A 20,692-nucleotide genomic window follows, 5' to 3' on the forward strand; every position below is an offset into this window, starting at 1 on the left:
TTTGCTAGTACATATATGTTCTACTAGCACACTGTTTTAAGAGCAGTGATAGGTACTGGTTGGCTACAGAATAACTTATTTAGAAATTTAAACGTTTCAGAACAACATAATCCAAGAGATCAGACCACTGAGACACCTGGAAATGTGACAGTATAGTGCACATGTAAATGCTCAACTATGTGTTTGTCAGAAATGTCACTCAACTCCCTGTGGGACCAAAGGCATGTGACCTTTTCCATTAATTCTAAGAACTGCTGTAATAACGGATGTGTCCATGTAAGCTTGTGACAGTGTTTGTGTTGGCAGGCGGCTCCTCAGCTACATCTGTTTCCGCTCTGCTCTGCAGTCATCACTGACGCTTTTTAGTTGCACAGTTTTCCAGTTAAATTTTGAAAGAGAAATTGAAATGCTTTCTCAAATTCAAAAATTAACTGAGAAAATGGAGCAGAACACTTACAAGAGATGTGCCTTTTAAGGAGGATAGGGGTCACCTTCTGATAATTCCCTTAAGAAAATGCTGATAACAATTTGAGAGGTTTTTTTCTACTCTGGCCATGAAGGAGTGTAATAGCTATATTCGTGAAGAGCTAAAACATAATGCAGTTTAACAACAATAGGCTAAAACATTTCACCATGATTATGGTTTTCTAACTCATTTCACTTCATGTGAAATGTTAATGTGATGTCCACAACAGACTACACATACGCTGCCTTTTCTGGATTTTCAACCCTGACTTGTGATGTTGGTCTGTGAGCAAGCTGAATAGAGAAGATGATGAGAGGCAAAGTTCAGCCGGGCAGTACAGCTAATGCTGTTTGTTGATTACAACCATTAAGGCTGATGGAGCACATTCATTTCAATTAAAAACATTAACACAGTGAATTACTTATTAGATACCTTCAGGAATTAATTTCCACTCCTAAGCCAATGGACATCGAGTACACATCTGGACCACTGAACACACAAGTAAATCACACTGATGCCGTATGTGCTGCAGGATAGCCAATGCAGGGAGGTGTTAATAATGATTAATAATTAAATAAACTACGATGATTAGATATTACAAATCTGGTAAAGATCTGTGTAGATAATGGCACAAATATATTTTCACAAGGCCAGTGGTAGTAGATCTGCAGGCTCCAACTTTTCAGATAAAATGTTTTCTATGTTCAACTTCTGAGGACAGAATGCTAAAACTTGCTAATCAGCACAAAAGACAGATGCACCTGAAGCGTTTGGTCAAACCAAGAAATCTCATGCTTTGAAAATTTGTTCCAAATCAATTTTAAGATAATGGTGCCACGTATTCTCTCTTTACGACAGCTTTTCATTGTAATCACAGAAGAGTCCATATACACAAACTTTACAAAAAGTTATCTAATAAAACAACAAAAACAAAGTGACAGTTGAAGGTAAAATATTATGTCCTTTATAACAGTGAAAAGACCCAGAGAAGAGTCTTAGCCAGCTCCATTGTTGTATTTTAGAATAACTTAGTAGTTATTTACACACATATAAATAAATACATCTTCAGAAATTGTATGCATATATATTTTTATGTGATCCACTACAAAACGTACATGCAAACTACATTGAACAATACATACTAAGCACTGTTAAAACCCTCATTGAATTTATTTTTCTTTGACGTTGCAACAGTTCAGGCTATGACATCAGACTGGTCAATCTGTGTCATAAGAAACCCTTATCAAAGATATTCAAGATTTATAAGCCATTTTTAATTTTTTTTGGATCCAATGCACCTTTAAGCAATACATTCAGAAACTAAAAGAATACATTGAAAAGTTAGGAAATACATCATTTCTGATGTTTGTGCGACATAACTGCATTTTAGGGAGAAATAAGGGCTAAAACTGCTGAATATGTAGATCATATTTGTGTTGGTTAAAACATAATGTTAAATATGAGAAAAATTAGAAGAGTAAATGCAATAACACTTCATAATTGCTACATTCAACTAAATGTGTATATTCGGACACATTACACACTAACACTGATTCCTGCATTACATCTGTTCATGCTTCATCCAAGTGTCAGCTGGTAACGAGTGTTTTGTTTCAGTATAGAAGAGTGATTAATAACTTGTTGTTGAACATTAAAATGGTTCACCTGGAAAAGTAACATGAAAAGTAGGTGTAAGTTTGGTTTAAACTGTTTTTCATTACAGTGCTCCTACACATTTTCTCACCAGCTTAGAATTTTGATTTGAAATTTTCAATATGTGCCGCATGACTTGTCATTGAAAGCTAATACTCTGATGATTATTTATACATGCGAGGATTATCAAGTGCTGCAAACTTTCAAATTCTGTCTCCCATGTTTTAGTCTGGACCTTTTTAAGGGACTCATGTATACATACAACTTTGGTATCATCACATGGGAAAAAGAGCTTTCATCGCATAAAACCACTGCTGTGTTTATTCCTTTTTCTGAGATTCCCTCCTACTTGATTTTCCCATCTTAGCAACTTGCAGTTTAGTGGCAGCCAAGGAGCTACACCACTGAGCCGACTAGCCAGCACTGTCCTCAAGAATGGCTCCCACAGGATATATTTCTACCAAAAGGTGGGGTTTGGTGACAGTCCAAATTTGAGTGAGAAAGCGCAGCAGACAACAGAAAAAGTTGATATTTAATAGTTGATAATCACCGGCCATGTGTCAACTACTGCGTTTTTTAACCACAAGCACAAAGAGTGGTATGTGATGAAAATATTTTTAAAGATTTAACTGCCTCCGCTGTGTTACAGCTTCCACAGTAATCAGAATTATAGGTCATGTCTTTTCCAGGCACTAAAATTAGCATAAGATGTTCGAGTCTTCTTGAGAAAGCCACATAAAACAGTTTAAACAATTTGACATTTCTAACATTGAGGATGAACCTCAAGGTCATACTATTTCCATACAAATTTTGTGATATTTCAGTTAGATCATGTCCTTTTAACTTGTCTACAGTATGTGTCTTACAGTAACAGTTTACCTTGTGTTAAAAACAACTGACCATTTTCTTGAGTTGTGCATGAAGGCATGTTTGTGTGTAGGCATAACTGTGGGAGGCAGGTGTTGCAGGCTGATGTGGAGTAGCTATTTACTGAATCCTAATGCGACAAAAAATGTTTTATGTAGACAGCCCTGAATTAAGGCTAATTTACCTCAGAGGGTTGTGGTTCTTAAAACTGCTTCCTTCTTGTAACTACATTATGTAACATGCCCAGCTGCACCTGTGATGTCGCTTTTCAAAACTGTCACCTGTGTGATACTTTGAACTGTAATTGGTCCACTAGGGATGATTTTGTAGACCAAAGAGTATTTGCTGATGGTGAGATCTTATTTCCACACTGGGACACTCAAATCTCAAACCTCTTCTTTTTAGGTGGTATTGTTTCTGCTTTGACTCAAAAAGTAATTTCTGAAGTCTAATTTGACTATAAATCTGTCAAACTGTCAACACTTTGATGCACATTATGTGGAGTGATGTCTTCAGGGGATTATTTCAGGAGCATATTATGTTCATGCATCCTAAAGTTAGATAACCGAATTTATGGCCTCATTACAAAGACTATGTTCCTGTACTTTTACGTTTCACATGTCAAAATGTTTTGTTTCATAAATTAATATTATTCTGGGAGAAATTGGGAATGTATGTTATCAATGGTCCTAATTTGGATAGAAATTCAGGAACAATTGAGGGAGCTGGGGGAAATGGGGCTATTTCAAAGTGCAGTTTATTACTTTTGCTAAATTTGAAATATAATTTTGTACAATTTGAATTTTGTAAAATAAAAGTCTTCAAGCTGTCTTACACAATGGTAGTTTATTCAATTTAGAAATCATCATTTGTTTCTGATTATTTTCAGTTAATAATCAACTGCTATTTGAAACCTCCCCACCACCCCACCCAAGCTCCCCAGACTGCTGCTAAGGCTTAGTTGACCAGGAGCTCCTGGTACTGCTCAGACCGGAGAAAACGGCCGAAGGAGTCTTTCTCCATCAGGGCAAAAATCCTCTTCTGGGCCAGGTCAAAGGTTGCAGGGGAGAGATCCACCAGATTCCTCAGGGTCACATCCTTGGTGAAGTGATCAATGTTCACCTATCGAGGGAAAGATCTGCTGTTAGAGGCAGGAGGGACAATCAGGCAGTGACAAATAATATCAAACCTGATAAAACAGGATTATACATATGATTATCAGCCCAAAAGAAAGACCTCAGGGAGATGAAGGGTAAGAAAGTGTTTCCATGTTATCATTGTGCAGTTTTAACTGGAATTATGTTGTGATATTCAATAATTCAGTCTGTTTTAACTGTTCACGTGTTACAAGTTTCTTTGTAGAACTTAAAAATAATATAAGTCACTGAATTTTTGTGTGGACTTGGTTGAAATGCTTGAAACACAGCTTTGGCCTTGGCAGAGGATGCCCCATCTTAATGTTTTTTTTGTTTCAGTTTTTTTCATCAAGAGCATAGTGCAGATAAAACTGAAATTGTAGGAGAGGGTTAAGCAATGACTTTCCTCACAGGCTTGTGTATCTTGGAAAACCTGCATCTTTTTCTCTACCTATTTGTTTTTGTGGACCCTCTCCAACCTCCCAGCTTGAATAACCTGCAGGAAGCAAACCCATCCACAGAGACTTAATCTAAACACCTACAGGATGCAAACGATCTATAGCTCACATCCCAGAAACAGACACTCCAGGACTCCTCTCATGTTCTTTACACACGCTCAAACTCGTCAGAAAGCACAAGGAGGACCCAGTCGATATTAGGTGAGTGGTCATGAAGTTAGCACTGATCTTTGCAGTAGATCATGTATGTAGAATTGAATATTGAATCTCATTTTATCTTATTGGACTTGACATTAAAAGCCTTATTTGGGAGAAGATCAGACTATTCCATAAAAAGATAAAAGGTGTTTCTGTTTTTGTCTTTAGAAAACAGAACATTTTTCTCATCCTCTTTTATACTGAGTAAACTAATCCAGGAGTGAGTTGTACATTTAGTATCACTCATTGCACCATGCTTACAAACATCCCTACTCTCAAGGATTGCTCCTTCACTGAGAGCATCTTATGAGGACCAGGGATTTATATTGTAGAACTACAGAACTGGAAAATATTTGCTTTTTATTGAGTAAAATTGTAAATCCATGCTGTCGCTTAAGTTAATTTCTAACTTCAGATTTAGAAAATGGGTGGTCTGAATCAGTTCTTGTACTATATTATCTAAAATTTGATGTTGCAGCCAAGTAATGGGCAAAGCAGTCTCAGTGAGCATGTTTCTCATTTAAGTAAAAACTCAGAAGTAAAACACTGGGGCCCGTTAGCCTTTGCAAACTGTATGATTAACTTGAAAATGAGCTCTTTATATTCCATGTAGAGTACAGGTAATAAAAAAGGGCAAAGTCAGAAGGGTTCCTGACCTCTCTGGGTCCCTCAGACTGGATGAAGTCCTCATAGATCTTCTTGGCCTTGGCAGCCATTTTCAAAGGGCTCTTGATCTTCTTGAAGTCCTCACAGGACATCCAGAACTCAATGTTCTCATCACTGAACTCAGACTGCAAAAAGCTGCGGAAAGCAGCCAGGCCATCTGATGGTAGGTGATGAACAGATTCATTATAAGGCATACAATTTCCCAATGCATATTTAGCTATAAAAGATGTGAGCCAAAGTTTCATAATACCCACATCACTTTAACTTGGCTTGCACAATTGTGAGCATAATGTCACAATCATGAGACGACCACAACAGCACAAGAATAAAATAAATCGTAATTTAATTAGGAGACTGTGAATCATAACTACATTGTTGATGAGTTCTCGTATTGTTGAAACATGATGAGTACCAAAAAATTTACTCATCATATTTATTCCCATGGTGAAAAAGGAAAAGGGCGCTCAGACAACCATAGCAACCACTTCTCATCACTATTATTAATGCTAAATAACAGAAATGACAACTTTTTACGAAGACTGCTGTGACCATTTAGAAAAACCCTTCAGTCACCAGTTTATTTCTCTCAGATTTGTCTCTGCTTGAAGTTGGACTGTAAAATGCACAGCAACGCTGCAAATGATTCTGTTTAGATCGTAAAATAGTATTCAGCATCAGAAACTACAGCAGAACAAGAACCTGTGAGAAAAGTCACACCTGTTATCAAGCAGTGATTCTGTTGCCTCTCACATACCAGAAACCAAACATCACTGGAGCATTTTTCCATTACGGTGAAGTCATGTTTGAGCAGAACCATCATAGTACATTTACAGAACAGTCACTTAGAGGCCGTTATTTGATATATAACACGGGCAATGTTACACATTCTGTCTCTGAAAAGGTTGTGTGTGATTTTCAGAAGTGAAGCAGAAATAAGAGTCAACATAGCTAAATTGTGAAATCAGTGGTGTTCTTGTTTCATAACACAAATCGACCCAAAAAAGATATAAAAACAATATTTCACACAACATAAACAGTGTTCTCAATGTTTATGTGGTGTGTATTTTCCAGTGACTTCTTTACACTACAGCAGTAATTACAGAAATCAAACCACATGTTACTCCAGAGTTATGTTTACAAATCCTTTTCTGGTGAAAATTAATCGAAGAAGGGGTTTAGTTAGTCCAAGAACAAGCTCAATAAAACAGCCACTCATTTCAGTCAGGGCCATTGTAATTCAACACAATGCCTTTGAAAGCTCCTATTGTCTGAACAAGCATGTGCTGCAGATGATAAGCATACTGTGACGGCCTCAGGCTTTTATCTTCAATCTAAATTGCTAGCAAGGCTCAAAATAGCACACAGTGGTAATCAAGCTTCACCTTTTTTATTTTCTTTTTTTGATAGACCTTCAGTACAAGGACTCACAAAAAGAGAAGCACACATGCATAGGCACTGATGACAAGCAGTTAATGTATCAGAGCATATGACCTTATGTGCAGTTTTAATGGTTTCTTACTTCAATTTCAGCAGAATTTAATGACAATGTCATGTTAGTTTTAATTAGCTTCACTACATTTATTCTAACTGCTTCCAAAAGTGTTTTAAAAAAAGTAACACTGAAAAATGTATGTAATTAAAACTGCACAAAAGTCAGCTTGGAAATTAGATACAAGTTTGCTGGAGTCATACATTCACTGTGTTTGCTGCTACATTACGCCATTTGTAAGTTGAGAAGCAAGGAAGCGGGCAGTTCCATATATGAGAGAAAATAACTCACTAAAACTCCCATGAGAATTAACAAGGAAAAAGCTATAAAGAATACTGTTACTGCAAAATGTCATGTAGATAAATAATCATGTCACAGCAGTTAGCAGCAACTGTGCAATAAATCAGCACTGGTGGAATCATTTAGACTTGTCCCCAGAGATGTAACAATAACACACATTCAACCTTCATGAGCTGGTATACGCGTACGAATGTATACGCACATTCATTTGAGCATACAAACACTTTACAAACTTTTCTCTCTGCCTTGTACTGTGCTGAAGGAGCCACTTAGAAAAGAATTTTGCCACCCACTGAGCTCCTCAAAGAAAATGTTTATCTGTGCACGTTAGCTGGTCAGTGACATCTGTACGTGTTGAAATGCAAGGCGGCATCGAGTGACTGATTAGCTGAAGAGTTTAAAGTATGGCTAAATACCATTAACCATTAGAGTTAATCATCAGTCTTGCTGACTCTCAGACACTGAGCACTTTATGAGGTAAACAGTGAAGCCAGAGGTTGGTTTCTGGTATGTTAGTTGATTGTAAATGTGTTTTCCCCTCTTCAGCATTGCTTAGATTTTCTTTTAGCCTCCACCTAAAATATCTGTTTTGCACTTTAACCTTTAGAAATGAAGTCATTATGTAACTATTTCATTTTCTAAAACCTGTTTTCTTCTTTTTGCAGCAGTGACTGTGGATCTCAATCCCAATAGAAACTATGTAGAATATGTTTATCCACATGTTCAAAATATGGAATATGGAAGTGTTACCAATTCAATCCCACTTTGAGCTAAAATACATTTTTTGTACAATATGACCCTCATCGTCATGGATACCATTTTATGGGTTATTTGGCTTTAAACTGTAACATCACTCGATCAGAGATAAAATCCAAGCTACTTGGTTAGGGTTAGAATATAATCGTGGTGGGCAGGGCTAAAATACATTATTTTTTCAATGCAACTTGGACATCATGAGAGACAATTTTTTTGTGTTTTCTTTGTGAAACTAATGTTTTGCAATGGGGTAAATTTAGCTATTAAACATTTAGTCTTGAAATCAGTTTTGGTTGTGCATTACTTCATTACAGAATAATAATCAATGTTACATCTGTCTTGCCTTGAATGGGCTTAAGTTGAAATAAATGATTGGTTATGACTGACAGATGAAAAAAAAATATTTTTGTGAGGATTTCATGGAATTGTAAAATTTGAATTCTGGTTGTTTGACCTAGAACATTTGAATGGGCATTCTTTAATTTATGTGGAATTATTATTTGGAAAATTTGCTGTTTGTTGTGTCCTGTGAGCTCTGGTCATACAATAATTACAAGCATGAGGCAATGAAAATAATTCTCTATCTATTCAAACCACAATGGTCACATGAATGTCTAATTAACCATACATGTTGCACAGTTTTGATGGAAACCAAAGCCTGCATGGTCTGCTGTACCTGTTTATTAGACAGACACCAGACATCAGGGGAGATGTGTTTTTCCATGTGACACTGGTTGGAGTGAGCAGTTACATAACATAGACCCCAGGTTGGATAGTATGAAATCATGATGCTCTTTAAAAGTCCCTTTTTTGTAATACTCTCCACAATGTTTTCGATTTTGGGCTTTCAGCCAGGAAAATTGTTTAAACATCTAAAAAAAAAAGATAAAAAAGTAACAAAAGAAACAAACGAAAAACATCAAAGAAGCAACCAAACATCTTGTGATGAAATTAATTATTTCATTATTATTGATAATGAAAGAATTATATTATTTTATACAAAAACAAAGAGTTATCTACATCAGCCTAAAAAGAAAATATTCTAATTTGGCATTAAAGTCTACTTGTTTGAAGCTTTTGAAAGGAAAAAAAAAATCTTTTACATTTACATTATTACAGACTCATAAGCTCCTCTATCAAACTACACAAAATGTGAGGATCGGCGTTTCAGGTTGGATTCTATATTCTCAACAATAATTGTGTAAAGTGTGATTGTTTGTTTGTGTGCGGATGAGTGAGATTATGAAAGATCAAATAGAAACAAAGGAAGAGAGGAGAGACCTACAGCTGTTATTCAGGACTCTGTCCAGACTCTCACGCCACTGAGCAGCCTCCTCAGGAGTGGGCCTGAAAAAAAAAAGATGAAACAAAAATACTTCAGTTCAGCTGCGGGAAAACTGACCGAAAGTAGCACAGAAGCTCACTAAAGTGCAAAACTGACCTGTGGTGGGAAAAGATTTGTTTAGGGAAAGCAGGTTTTATCTGTTGTTAGCACTGGCTGCCAGTTGAGACTAACAGCTTGAATTTAAGATTAAACAAGCTGCTGCTAAAGAGCAACACACTGGAAGACAGCAAGTTGAAATTAGAAATGACGAATGTTCTAATTATTTGTAAAGACAAAATTAATTACAATAAGCTTTTGAAAAAGGCAATTTGTTTTGGTGCTTGGAGAGATAAATCAGCTCCCAAAATGTATTGAATTGAATTGAATTAGACCACTTTAGCAGTTTGATTGTCAGCTGGAAAAACATTACCACACATTACATAACATTACCATCTGATATAAGGAAAAAACTTATCTCTTCATCCACAAACGTAAGCTATGATTATTCATATATCTTACATATACGTATAAACACTCAATGAATGTATCGAGCGTCAAAGAGAGAGACTCAGACCTTCGATCTCAGCATCTGCCAATTGATTTAAGTCTGGAAAAAACTTGTGTACATGTGTGTTTGTCTTGTATACACTAGGATTTAGATACTGAGCTGAAACTTTGAACTAGCTCAAAGGGGTGTTATGGATATTTAAGTTGAGGCTCGATTCTGAAACAATGAGGCCCTTTTGTTGTCTGTATGGCAAGCTTTTCAAAGAGTCTGCAATGTCTGACACTCAGCTGGAAAGAACAGTAACAGGCTCATGATTGGTGAGACTGCGTGTCTTACGGGAGCACATTCTCATTTCCAATTTGTCTCATACTGAGAAGGGTTGCTTACTGGGCTGGCTGTGCAAAAAAGAGATGTCACTGCAGATCAACAGTGCTGAGATAAGTGGAAAGTTCCTGCATGTGCACAATCTGAGCTTGAATCAAATCATATGGATTAATGGCTATTCATGGGTATAATTACTCATTCTGCTCTGAGCTGAATGACCTTCCACGATCTCTTGAGTCAATCTAAATAAAGAGGTCAAACAAGTTGCAAGAAAAATAAATATCAAACCAAAATATAGCCTCAACTTAATTCTCACCGGCTTTCCCCAAAGCTGCTCTCCAGCAGATCTTTAGATAAAAAAATATTCTGCTCACTTCAAACTAAATCACAGAATGTGTCTGTTTAACCAGCTCAGCTGAAGGGCTTTATCTTTATTCATATTTAATTTTTTGATAGTGTTAAAGTCAAGGAAAGTACAAAGTAGAAAAAGCTCCCACAAGACTAAAAGAAGAAAACGAGCAGAGCTCAACATCTAAATAATCCATCTCCTGGCAGTCTCCTCAAGGTAATGCTGTTTGAGGTATCTGCTTTGTACCATCTCACGCTGACATCTGAGCCCACTCGGTGTCTGGAGAGGTTTAATCTCTTTTGATCTGCACATTTTGCGACTGCTTGCGGCTCTGTTCCCCCACTCTAACATCAGTTATCTGGTTAACCTTCAGGCAAACATTGTCCACCTCACAGACCCTTGTTTTTCAGGAATAAACACTCACTTCTGAAGCTTCTCCGGCTTCTTCTCAGTCTTCTCAGGATAAGGGATGATGAGGTCAATGGCATTTTCTGGCTTCTGCAGCAAAACTCCCAATTTTGTCTTGATCTCTTTAGCCCTGGGGGATGGAAAGCAGAAACAGATGTAAAGTCTTTGTTTAACCCCTTTGGCAGGTAATAAGATTCGCAGTGAACTTTTAATATATCTAACATCTTCTCTCTAACATGACATGGTAGTTAAGTTCACCAGTCTATCAGCTGGCTTATTTATGATTTCAAACAGTAACAATCCAGATTTATAACTTTTTGAATAAAGAAGCAACACAAGGGTGAAACCTTTCAGCTTTTTCTCTAATTTAGTCGTAAAGTTGCCTTTTTGAATCATAATAATTATCTTTGAAACATTGCATAAATATTTTTGCACTGACTCAGTGGGCTTAGAAAAATGTCTGACCTTCTCCCCAGGTTTGAGTGCCATGTAATTAGATAGAATTATCCTTCTCTAAGTTGTAAAAGATCTGACATGACATGAATAAAAAACCTCCTGTTGTCAAAAGACCATCGCAACAGGATAACTAGAAAATAATAAATTACAGGCAAAAACTTGGAAGTTCACAAAGATTTTCAGATGTTGCTCTTTATCTGTTGTTACTGTTTGACGAAGGATATTCACTCTTAGGGAGTCTGGAACTTTTAGGGACAGAACCCCCAGCAGATGAACAATTGTTACAGGTGGAAATGTAAGATAATGATTCAGGTCTTACCTTTCTAGGCAGGTTTGAGGTAAGGCAGCTAATCCTTTACACATTTTTCAGTTGTAGTATGTCAGAGTGATTTAAATTTTTTCTGTTTGCCTTGTGTAAGTCTCTGTGAGTTCCTTTTGCTCTCTGACTCTGACTTTCAACACTTGGGGAGTTTTATACAGACGCCCTTTGGGCTGTGGGCCAACAGCTAAGCCAATCAGACTGGAATGTGTACAGCGCAAGCAGCGAAGGAGCCTGACTGAGGAAGGGTGGGATTTCTGATGTGAATGCCTGTTTGCTTTGAGGTTTCAATTAACCAACAGATCCTGGACCCTTGTGCAGGATGCAGAAAAGGAAAATGAGTGTGCACTCACTGACATTACATGTTGCTACGGTGTTATCAGTGAACCTTTTTTCTTTTAAGAAAAATAAGGCCGTCCTGTTAATCACTGAATGGTGTTTAAACCAAAGCAGCTTAAACTTTTAAACATTTAAGTTGGTTTGGTACCAAAGACATATTAAAGTTCCATACCACAGCCTCTGTTTAAAAGCCCATTGTGCTGCTTGATGTAAAAAATGATGATAAGCAAGAGCAATGTATTTCAGCAGCCACATCAAAGCTGTCAGCAAGGCAGCTTTTTACCAACTCAGAAACATCAACAGAATTAAATGTTTTCTCTCCCAAAAAGACCAGGAGAAACTCATCCATGCATTCATCTCCAGTAGACTCGATTACTGTATTGGTCTTTTAATTGGACTTCCCAAATAGAGCATCAAACATCTGCAGCTCATCCAGAACACTGCTGCTCGAGTTTTAACCAGGACTAAGAGATCTGAACACATCACACCAATTTTAAACTCTTCACTCTGGCTTCCAATCAGTCACAGAATAGATTTAAAAAAATCCCAGAACAGTTTAGGCCCAAAATACATCTGTGACATGTTCAGAGAATGTAAACCCAGCAGAGCTCTTAGATCCAAGGACTCAGGTCAGCTGGTCCAGTCCAGAGTCCGGACTAAACACGGAGAAGCAGCATTTAGCTGTTATGCTGCAAACAAGTGGAACAAACTGCACCAAATGTAGACATTTTTAAATCCAGGTCAAAAACACAGACTGTTGCTTGTTTTTAATCATTTTAATTCATTTTAATTATTTTATTTGTTTCTCTTTATATTCTTTTATGTATTCTTGATGCTTCTTCCACTCCCATGCTGCAATGCTTTTATTTTATGCAAAGCACTTTGAATTTGCTTTGTAAATTAAATGTGCTACACAAATAAAATTTGACTTGACTATTCATGGAAAAACATTTTCACTGACTTTCCATTGCTAGAGAGCACGTTTTCCATTTGATTCAGAAAACATGAATTAACTTCAGTTAATCAATTAATATTTTCAGGCATTTGGCAATAAATTCTGTCTTTATACACAAAAATGTTCTACAACTGAAAAAAAATTGAATGCTTTCCTTTAGTCATGCCAGTCATAGACAATGTCGAGCACTTAGAAATTACCCCTCTGTTTCTCTGTCATTCATTCAGTTAAATCTACGTGAGGAATTAAGACTTAATCAAATTTCCTCATGTAAAAATGGCTGAATTTAAAGTAGAACCTGTTTTATGCTCACTGATGCCACAACACATGTTTTTTTGGGAAATTTAAACAAGTAAGACCAGCGACGTGTTATTGTAGTTAATACTCTCCATTAAGGCTGCTCAGTATTATCTTCTATCAGTAACTTGACTATGTAATCATGGTTGGACATGTTATTCCTCAACCAAGTCATAACAAAGATAAAAGTGAGAACATTTTCCTTTGATTTGTATGCTGATCACAATTCTAATCTTCTGAAGCATCTTATTTAAAATCTATTGAGTTTGGTTTGAGGCAACTTTATTAAACTCAACATCATTAATCTTTTGTGTATGCATTTAATAAAAACTCTGCCTCAGAGCATCGATGATTAATGTTTTAGACAAAAAAGGAGCTCCTTACATGTCAATGTACTGTAAGGTAACAGCCCAGTTATTATGCTGCAGGATTGTAATTCTGCAACACTACATATGCTGTTAAAAACATACTTTTACCTGTTTTAGGGAGCTGCATCAGCAAAGTGCAACAACCTTGTTTATTCACCAAATATGGCTGACTAACTTGAGAAGATTTATTTTTGTATTTTTTAATTGGATAGTTGGTGTACAGTACAGAACATTGGAAGTAAACAATCTTCTGCTATGGGGATGAACCTCCATCCAAATATATGAACCAGAAGAGCCCTGGAAAATTCTAATTCTCACACAGTTTAACATTACAAGCAAATAAATAAACTGCTTCAGTCCAAAGAACATTCAAAGCACTGAAAATGAGGGTGCAAGTTTCCCAAATGAGCCTGGTGTGTTCTCTTGGCCATGGTTTGCAGCCTTTAGCTATTACAGGGGATCAACTTGTGGGCACAACAACTTGTTCAGAAAGTGTAGAATTCAGCACTGCCTGTACTGCAGCCAAACAATAGAGCCTCGTCAATTACGCAACAGCAGCACTTATCAGAATTGACTGAAATATCAGGCTGACTTGGTATCAGTGTTTTTATCCCACAACTATAAACAAAGTCTGGTCCAGAGCTGATGGCTTAAATTTTCTTAACTGAAAAGACTTGAAAACCTAAACGGTATCTACTGTAGCTTCAGTACATTACTGCTTAACTTAGAAATAACCTAAAAGTCAGTGACTGCATCAAAGTTACCCAAAAAGACGGTGGGATGATTGAGTACCCTCATAAAACTAAATAACTCCAGGAAACAAACTGGATAATATGAAGCTTAATTCCCGTTCGGACTTTTAACAGACTACACAGTTAAATGACTTTCCAATACTCGTAAAAACCATATTGCTTCTAAACTGGAAGCTCTAAACTGTTGCTTTTTTGTTTTTGCTTGGTAGCTTCTGTATTGCCTTAACAGACAAGCCCACAGCTACATAGGACATTTGCTTTCATTATAGAATTTCCTGGAAGCTAAAGTTCAGGAAGGAAAAGCCCTTTGACTGGATGTGTACTCAGGCCAACAGCTATGGCTGGACTGCTGTTCAAATAAACTGGCAGCAGTTGGCATCCAGGTGCTTTGTCCATCATGCTGACAGAAGCTTTACGCTCAATTTATAGATGTAATTGCCATTTTAAAGTGCAGAAAACACCATGTAATTCATGCTTTACCATAGTAATGGCCTCCAAATGGCTCAATACAGACATGCAGGATGAGAAGATAGTTGATCTTCTGGATAATATGTGTAAACAGCATCAGATATGACGCTGTACCACTGTAATGAATTTATGCAAAAGTTACTAAGCTCTTGATCCCAGGATCAGAGCAGTGAACTTGAACGCAAAAGCACATGTAGAAGTTCTTCTAGATTAAGTATAAAAGCTCACTAAAACTGCTAAAATACTAAAAGATAGAACAGAAGTTATGCTCTGAGAGTTGACTGACTACATGTATTTGTTGTTCTTGCATGCAGTAACATCTGGTTTTAGTTCACTGGAGGTAAAAGAACAATCGGCCCTTTGAACTCAAGAGAGCTCTCACTTATCACCCCATTTAAAAACAAGGAGAACAATATTTGCATCACAATCATTGTGTTTTTGTTTGAGCTTGGTATTTGCCATGATTGCGGTCTAGCATAGATGAAACTAAGGTGACTGCTTCATGGTTGCCAGATGCTGTTTTCTTTCCAACAGACAGACAGTCGAGTGTAATCTCGGTCTGACGTTATTCCAAAAATACCAGCGAGATCAAATCCTGTGCTAATCCCTGAGCTCTATTATGACTCTTTGGCTCAGATTCTAGAGATTACACACAGTTCTCCTGACGTTTCACTCCATTCTGACTAAAAGTCAACAATGGATGCTCTGAGAATACACACTGCAAAGCGATGGTGCACTGCAGGAGACTGTAAATGTCTAGATTGGAGGAAAAAAGCTCCGGCAGGGGCTTTGTGTTAGAATGTGTAGAATTGTGTAAAGTCTATTGTTGTCGCTTCCTTTGGCCGAGCCCAGATCAATACTAAGAATGTCTGATGCATCACAGTAGACAGTTCGGTCAACACATTGTGGAGATAATGTCTGTGTTAAAAGCTCTTTTTGGAAAAACAGGAGTTAATGAATTGGATGTAATTAGCTGCACACAAAATTAGCATGATTTCAGAATCTGTGAAAATGATTTAATTGGAAAATTTTGACAAATTAAAGGAAATCGGCAGTGAATGCACTCTTGCCTCAGTTATCATGTTATTCCGACAGAACATAGAAGTGCTTTAAAAGCTCTTTGTTAACAAGACTGCATAACTGAACACAAACAGTATAAGACGCAAGTATAAACGTATAAAGTATAAAAGTTTCCAGCTCACTCCATGTTTAACAGATTACTTCCAGCTACACCCAGCAAAGCAAAGTGTTACATGCTTCCTCTGACTGAGCATGATTCCTCTCCCAGAGACAGACCTGAAAATAAAGACGGTTAATTGGCTGCAGGAAATGGGGTCCCTTTGAGACCCCGAGCCAGCAGGCTCACAACACTAGCAAACAGAAAAGAAACATTTAAAAACTAATACTTATTCATTAAACTATTATGGCTACTTGTACAAGATGAGACCATAACACATAAAAAGAAAATAAAAGACCCATGACAATTTACCACTCAAAAGGCAAAAGAAGGTTTTTGTGACGTTAGCCCCTTTTTTGGTGTAAGGTTTGATCAACGATTCCTTAAAAATGTTGACTGAAAGTTCACGTGTCACCCAGACTTTCCCAGGACTGGCAGTATAAATAAAAATAACCTATTTGGGAATCATGTGGTGGAAGCCACAAACCTTGTAGAGATTTTTGCACCAGTCACAGGCATAAATTCAATAAATAGCTGAGTTAAAAAAAGGTGGGGTTTGCCAGCTGAATGAGAAATATGTAATAGATTAATTTTTACAGCAGAGAGACACGGGGGGCCACCTGTAACATAAGGTGAATTTTTGTTTTGGCCTTGCTGCATGTTCACCAACTCTGTCCTCTCTTGAGTCATGCAGGCACGCTTCATATAATTCAATCTGCTGTCTTACTCCTGCACCTGATTTTGCTGCACAACTGCTGGTCTGTTTTCTTAGTTTTTTTTAGATGTAGGCTATGACATGTTGTGGCTGCTGGTTGTTCTTGAAATTGCATTTCTTTTTTCACTCACAGCTGAAGTTACCTCTTGTTAGTGGGATATTAGTTGTGAGTCTGAAGCGTTTTTCATTCAGCCTCTGCTGGCTAATATGCTTTCATAAATTTGTCTAGACTTGTCCTAAAATCACACTTTGCATATGAGTATCTGAATGCTTCTTGATGTAGAGACATATATGCATTTAATGAGATGGCCACAGGGCCAATGTTCCTTTACTTAATAGTACTCCATAACACAATGTACCATATGAAGGGGAGAATTAAGAAGAGGCTGTTATAATTGGCTTTGTTCTTAGACATTATGTATTCATATTCTATATTTTATTAAATAACCTATGTTCCTAGCTGGTACTTTTCCACTCTGCTCGTACTGCACAATAGATGACCTTAAACAGTCCAAGACTTTAGGATGACATAGCAAGACGAAACAACTGGGTCAGACAAAACATCTCTATTGGAGTAGATAGGTCTGGTACATTAGATCCACGCCTAAAACAGCACTCACACACACACACTGTTTATCACTTCCAAAGAACACAACGAGGACAGTGTTTGGCCTGTTCAGGCCACTAAAAACTGGCCAATTATACAAGTGTGAGAGAAAGCTGAATATAAATATGGAATGCTTCTGAAAATCGGGGCTTGGCCTGACGGGTTTCCGGCGGGAGCTCTGTCACTCCGAGTCTAGCGCTGCAATATACTTTACACGTGACCACTAATAAATACTTTGTTTAATAAAAGATTTCTCCAGCTTGTTCTTGGGCTTCCAATGAAAGAATCGGGCTGACAAGGTCATGGAAAAAGTGACGAATCAACGTGAAATGTTTAATTTTGACCGTGAACCTAAACTTGCACTACACTGACTATATTACTGCTCTTAGGGAGCGTTCTGTCTCTGGATTATTTGAAAATGAATTTGTGAAATCATGCGAAATGTTTGCTATTCGTTTCTGTGCAACAAGATATATACCACCTTCACATCAAACATGAAGTTCCTGCTCATATGCTTCACACCAGAAGGCTTAATCCGTTTACATCTAAACTTTTAACTGCCCCCTTAAGAGTGTCCTGGATGCATCTTTTTGGCAGCCAACAGCTTGCATATTTGCATATTATATCGCCTTTTGATTATGTTTATGCATTTAGCAGACACTTTTTATCCAAAGTAACTTACAAATGAGGAAATAACATTACAGCTAACATCAAAGCTAACAATAAGCTACATAGAAGGGAACTACTAGTCAGAGTCTGTCAGAGGTGACAGTGTATAGAGGGAAGTACAAGGTAGGAGATGCTCTCCCAAGAACTGGGTCTCCAAGAGTTTCTTGAAGATAGACAGGGATGCCCCTGTTCTTGTAGAGCTTCCACCATCATTCCACCATCATGGAACGACACATGTAAAGAGTCTGGATTGTCTTAAGCGTGGTGTAGGCACTGCAAGATGACAATCGAAGTGACCGAGTCGTGAAGTAGATGGGAGCTGTTCCATTAAGCACTTTGTAGGCTAACATCAGTGACTTGAATTTGATGCAGCTAAGGGCAGCCTTTAATGATTAATCTTAACATCTTAATATGAACTAATACCATGTCTCTTTCAACTCAAAACTGAACAAAGTCATCATGTGTTTTCAACATGTTGATATTAAAACACTTCTTAGATGTTCAGATGGCAAATCTGTTCTCAAACAAAACAGTGAACTCTGCTCTAAGTATAGGCTTATTTTGTGCCTATACTGTTGTTTGAGTGATACATAAGTTAAGTAGTAAGGACTAAACTGTTTGGAGATATTTCCAGCTAAATTAGGGTTACAACTATTTTTGTCTGACTGTCTGCAGTGTTGATTTAGTCTTTTTTTAAATCATAAGTTATATTGTTATGCTCCCTGTTTGCAGTGCAGGCTGAATAATACTGGATGCAATTGCATTTATTTATACAAAGGCAGCGATAATATGGATATCTTCCAGTTTATTAGTTTCTTCTGGAGTAAAAGGCTGACAAGAAATAAACAACAAGACAAAAACAAAACAAGACAACAACCATAAATCCACTCCAATACCTTGATTTCCTTTCCTGTCCTCTATGAGAGAACATGCGTTTTAAATAAAGAACATTGTGTGCTGCAGTTAATTCCCCAATGCACAGGATGTGATATAACTACCCCATGTGTTAGAAAGAGAGGGAAGTGGGTCACATAGGTTATCATTAAAACCATTAAAGTCATGACACATTTAGCATATTCATAGTGATTCTTCTACATGTTCGTGCTCTGATTTGTCTTTTTATTGATTATCAAACTGAATAGAAATTAAGGGCAAATGTCAGGATCTGCTGAGGTGGCCAAGCTCAAGTTCAGGCATGAGGCTGACTGAATAAGGAGGTGTCCAATTTCTCAGTGCTCTGTCCACGGAACCACGAGAGGAAATTAAATCGCTTTTCCCACAGCTCCATTAATTGCTTTCGTTAAGTTGTTTATTTGCAAAGGCTTTTCCGGTGAATCTGAAGCTTAAACGGGGCACAGCAAAGCTACAAGTCATGTTTTCTCTTGAATTATGAAGAGTTTGTCTGTGGCTGGTGGCCTGAACACGGGGGGGGGGGGGGGGGGGGGGGGGGGGGGTATCTGGGGATAAATACTTACACTGACTTGTATTAGTTTGCATTTTTGCCTTAGAGAAATAAATTGCATCTTTGTGAAGAGAGAACATTGATTTTCCATTGGAAGGTCACCCTTCATGCTCACAGTGGAACTGTTGCTGAGCTGCTTTTATATAACATAGCTAAACATACCCTCCACACTTAGAGCATCACATTAAACCCAATTCCTCTTTTTTGCAGTACTTGTGCATTCAGAAACTTCTGATTCAAGTTGTTTCGAACTATTTCAATGTAAGCTTAAGTTATATTAAACAATTACAGCTAAAGCGTGTAACAAAAGTGTTGAGACACACCTCATTCCTTCGTATATTGCTGGGAAAACAAGACATCGGTGCAACGATGTATCAAAATTTGTGCAAACAAATCAAGGCAAAAACTTAGTTTGTACAACTTTTAACAAGCTTCATGGTCAGTACTTGGTATGAGCATCTTTATCCCTCAGCCTGAAGGCTCTTAGACCAGCCTTTTGGTAACTTCTTTATGTAGTCTTCAGGAATAGTTCTTCAGGCTTCTTAAGGACATCCTAAAGCTAAAGGGGGATTTTTTTTCCCCCATTTGTTTGAGGACATCACTTTCAGATACTGTTAATCTGCTTTAAATAGTTTTTCTTCCATTTTATTCAAATTTGTTTTTGGAAAAGAGCTTTCTGGGAATCACTTTGTGCAAAAATATTACTTTATGTCTGTAAAACCGTGTTATCACTGACTTTCTTCATAGATGCAACTAAAGAAATGGGAACAGTTTATGTGTTTTTGCAACACAGTAACAAAGTACATAAGGACACAATTTAAATTTGGTTCTTTACTAAATTCTGTTACTTGTACAACAACACTAGTGCTTTCTTAGAGTGAGGTGCCTTTTTCATGCTTGAGTGATTCATTGGTCAGTCTTAAGTGGCACAAAAAGAACAACACATCCTCTGAAAATGGTCAGGGACTCAGTGACTGCACTGAAAGCCTGGAGAGAAACTTAAAACGATTTCAAGAAAGTCTGGCACAATTAAGTGAGGAGTGGCTTCAGACTTTTACACAGTAATGTGTGTGAAACTTTGACAGTAAAAATACACCGGAAAGCTTGTATGTCTGGACAAATAGCCTCCACATTCATTTTCAGATACTGATTTAAACTGCTAATTTAAATGAACAATGATTATCACATTGTTTAATTATCCTGTAT

At 37.3% G+C, this 20,692-nt stretch overlaps 1 protein-coding gene across 1 annotated transcript; it reads right to left on the reverse strand.

Moving 5' to 3' along the window:
* Positions 1 to 1,407: 1,407 nt before the first annotated feature.
* LOC140311569 (regulator of G-protein signaling 5-like) lies at positions 1,408 to 11,803 on the reverse strand. Its single transcript, XM_072388962.1, has 5 exons — positions 11,678 to 11,803; positions 10,919 to 11,032; positions 9,275 to 9,336; positions 5,435 to 5,601; positions 1,408 to 4,108 (listed from the first exon to the last, which is right to left on the reverse strand). Exons 1-5 carry the CDS (start codon positions 11,719 to 11,721, stop codon positions 3,944 to 3,946), a joined length of 552 nt encoding a protein of 183 aa, XP_072245063.1. The 5' UTR covers positions 11,722 to 11,803; the 3' UTR covers positions 1,408 to 3,943.
* Positions 11,804 to 20,692: the final 8,889 nt, after the last annotated feature.

This window comes from Leuresthes tenuis, unplaced genomic scaffold, assembly GCF_036924035.1.
Source record: "Leuresthes tenuis unplaced genomic scaffold, fLeuTen1.0.hap1 SCAF_7, whole genome shotgun sequence".
NCBI lineage: Eukaryota > Metazoa > Chordata > Actinopteri > Atheriniformes > Atherinopsidae > Leuresthes > Leuresthes tenuis.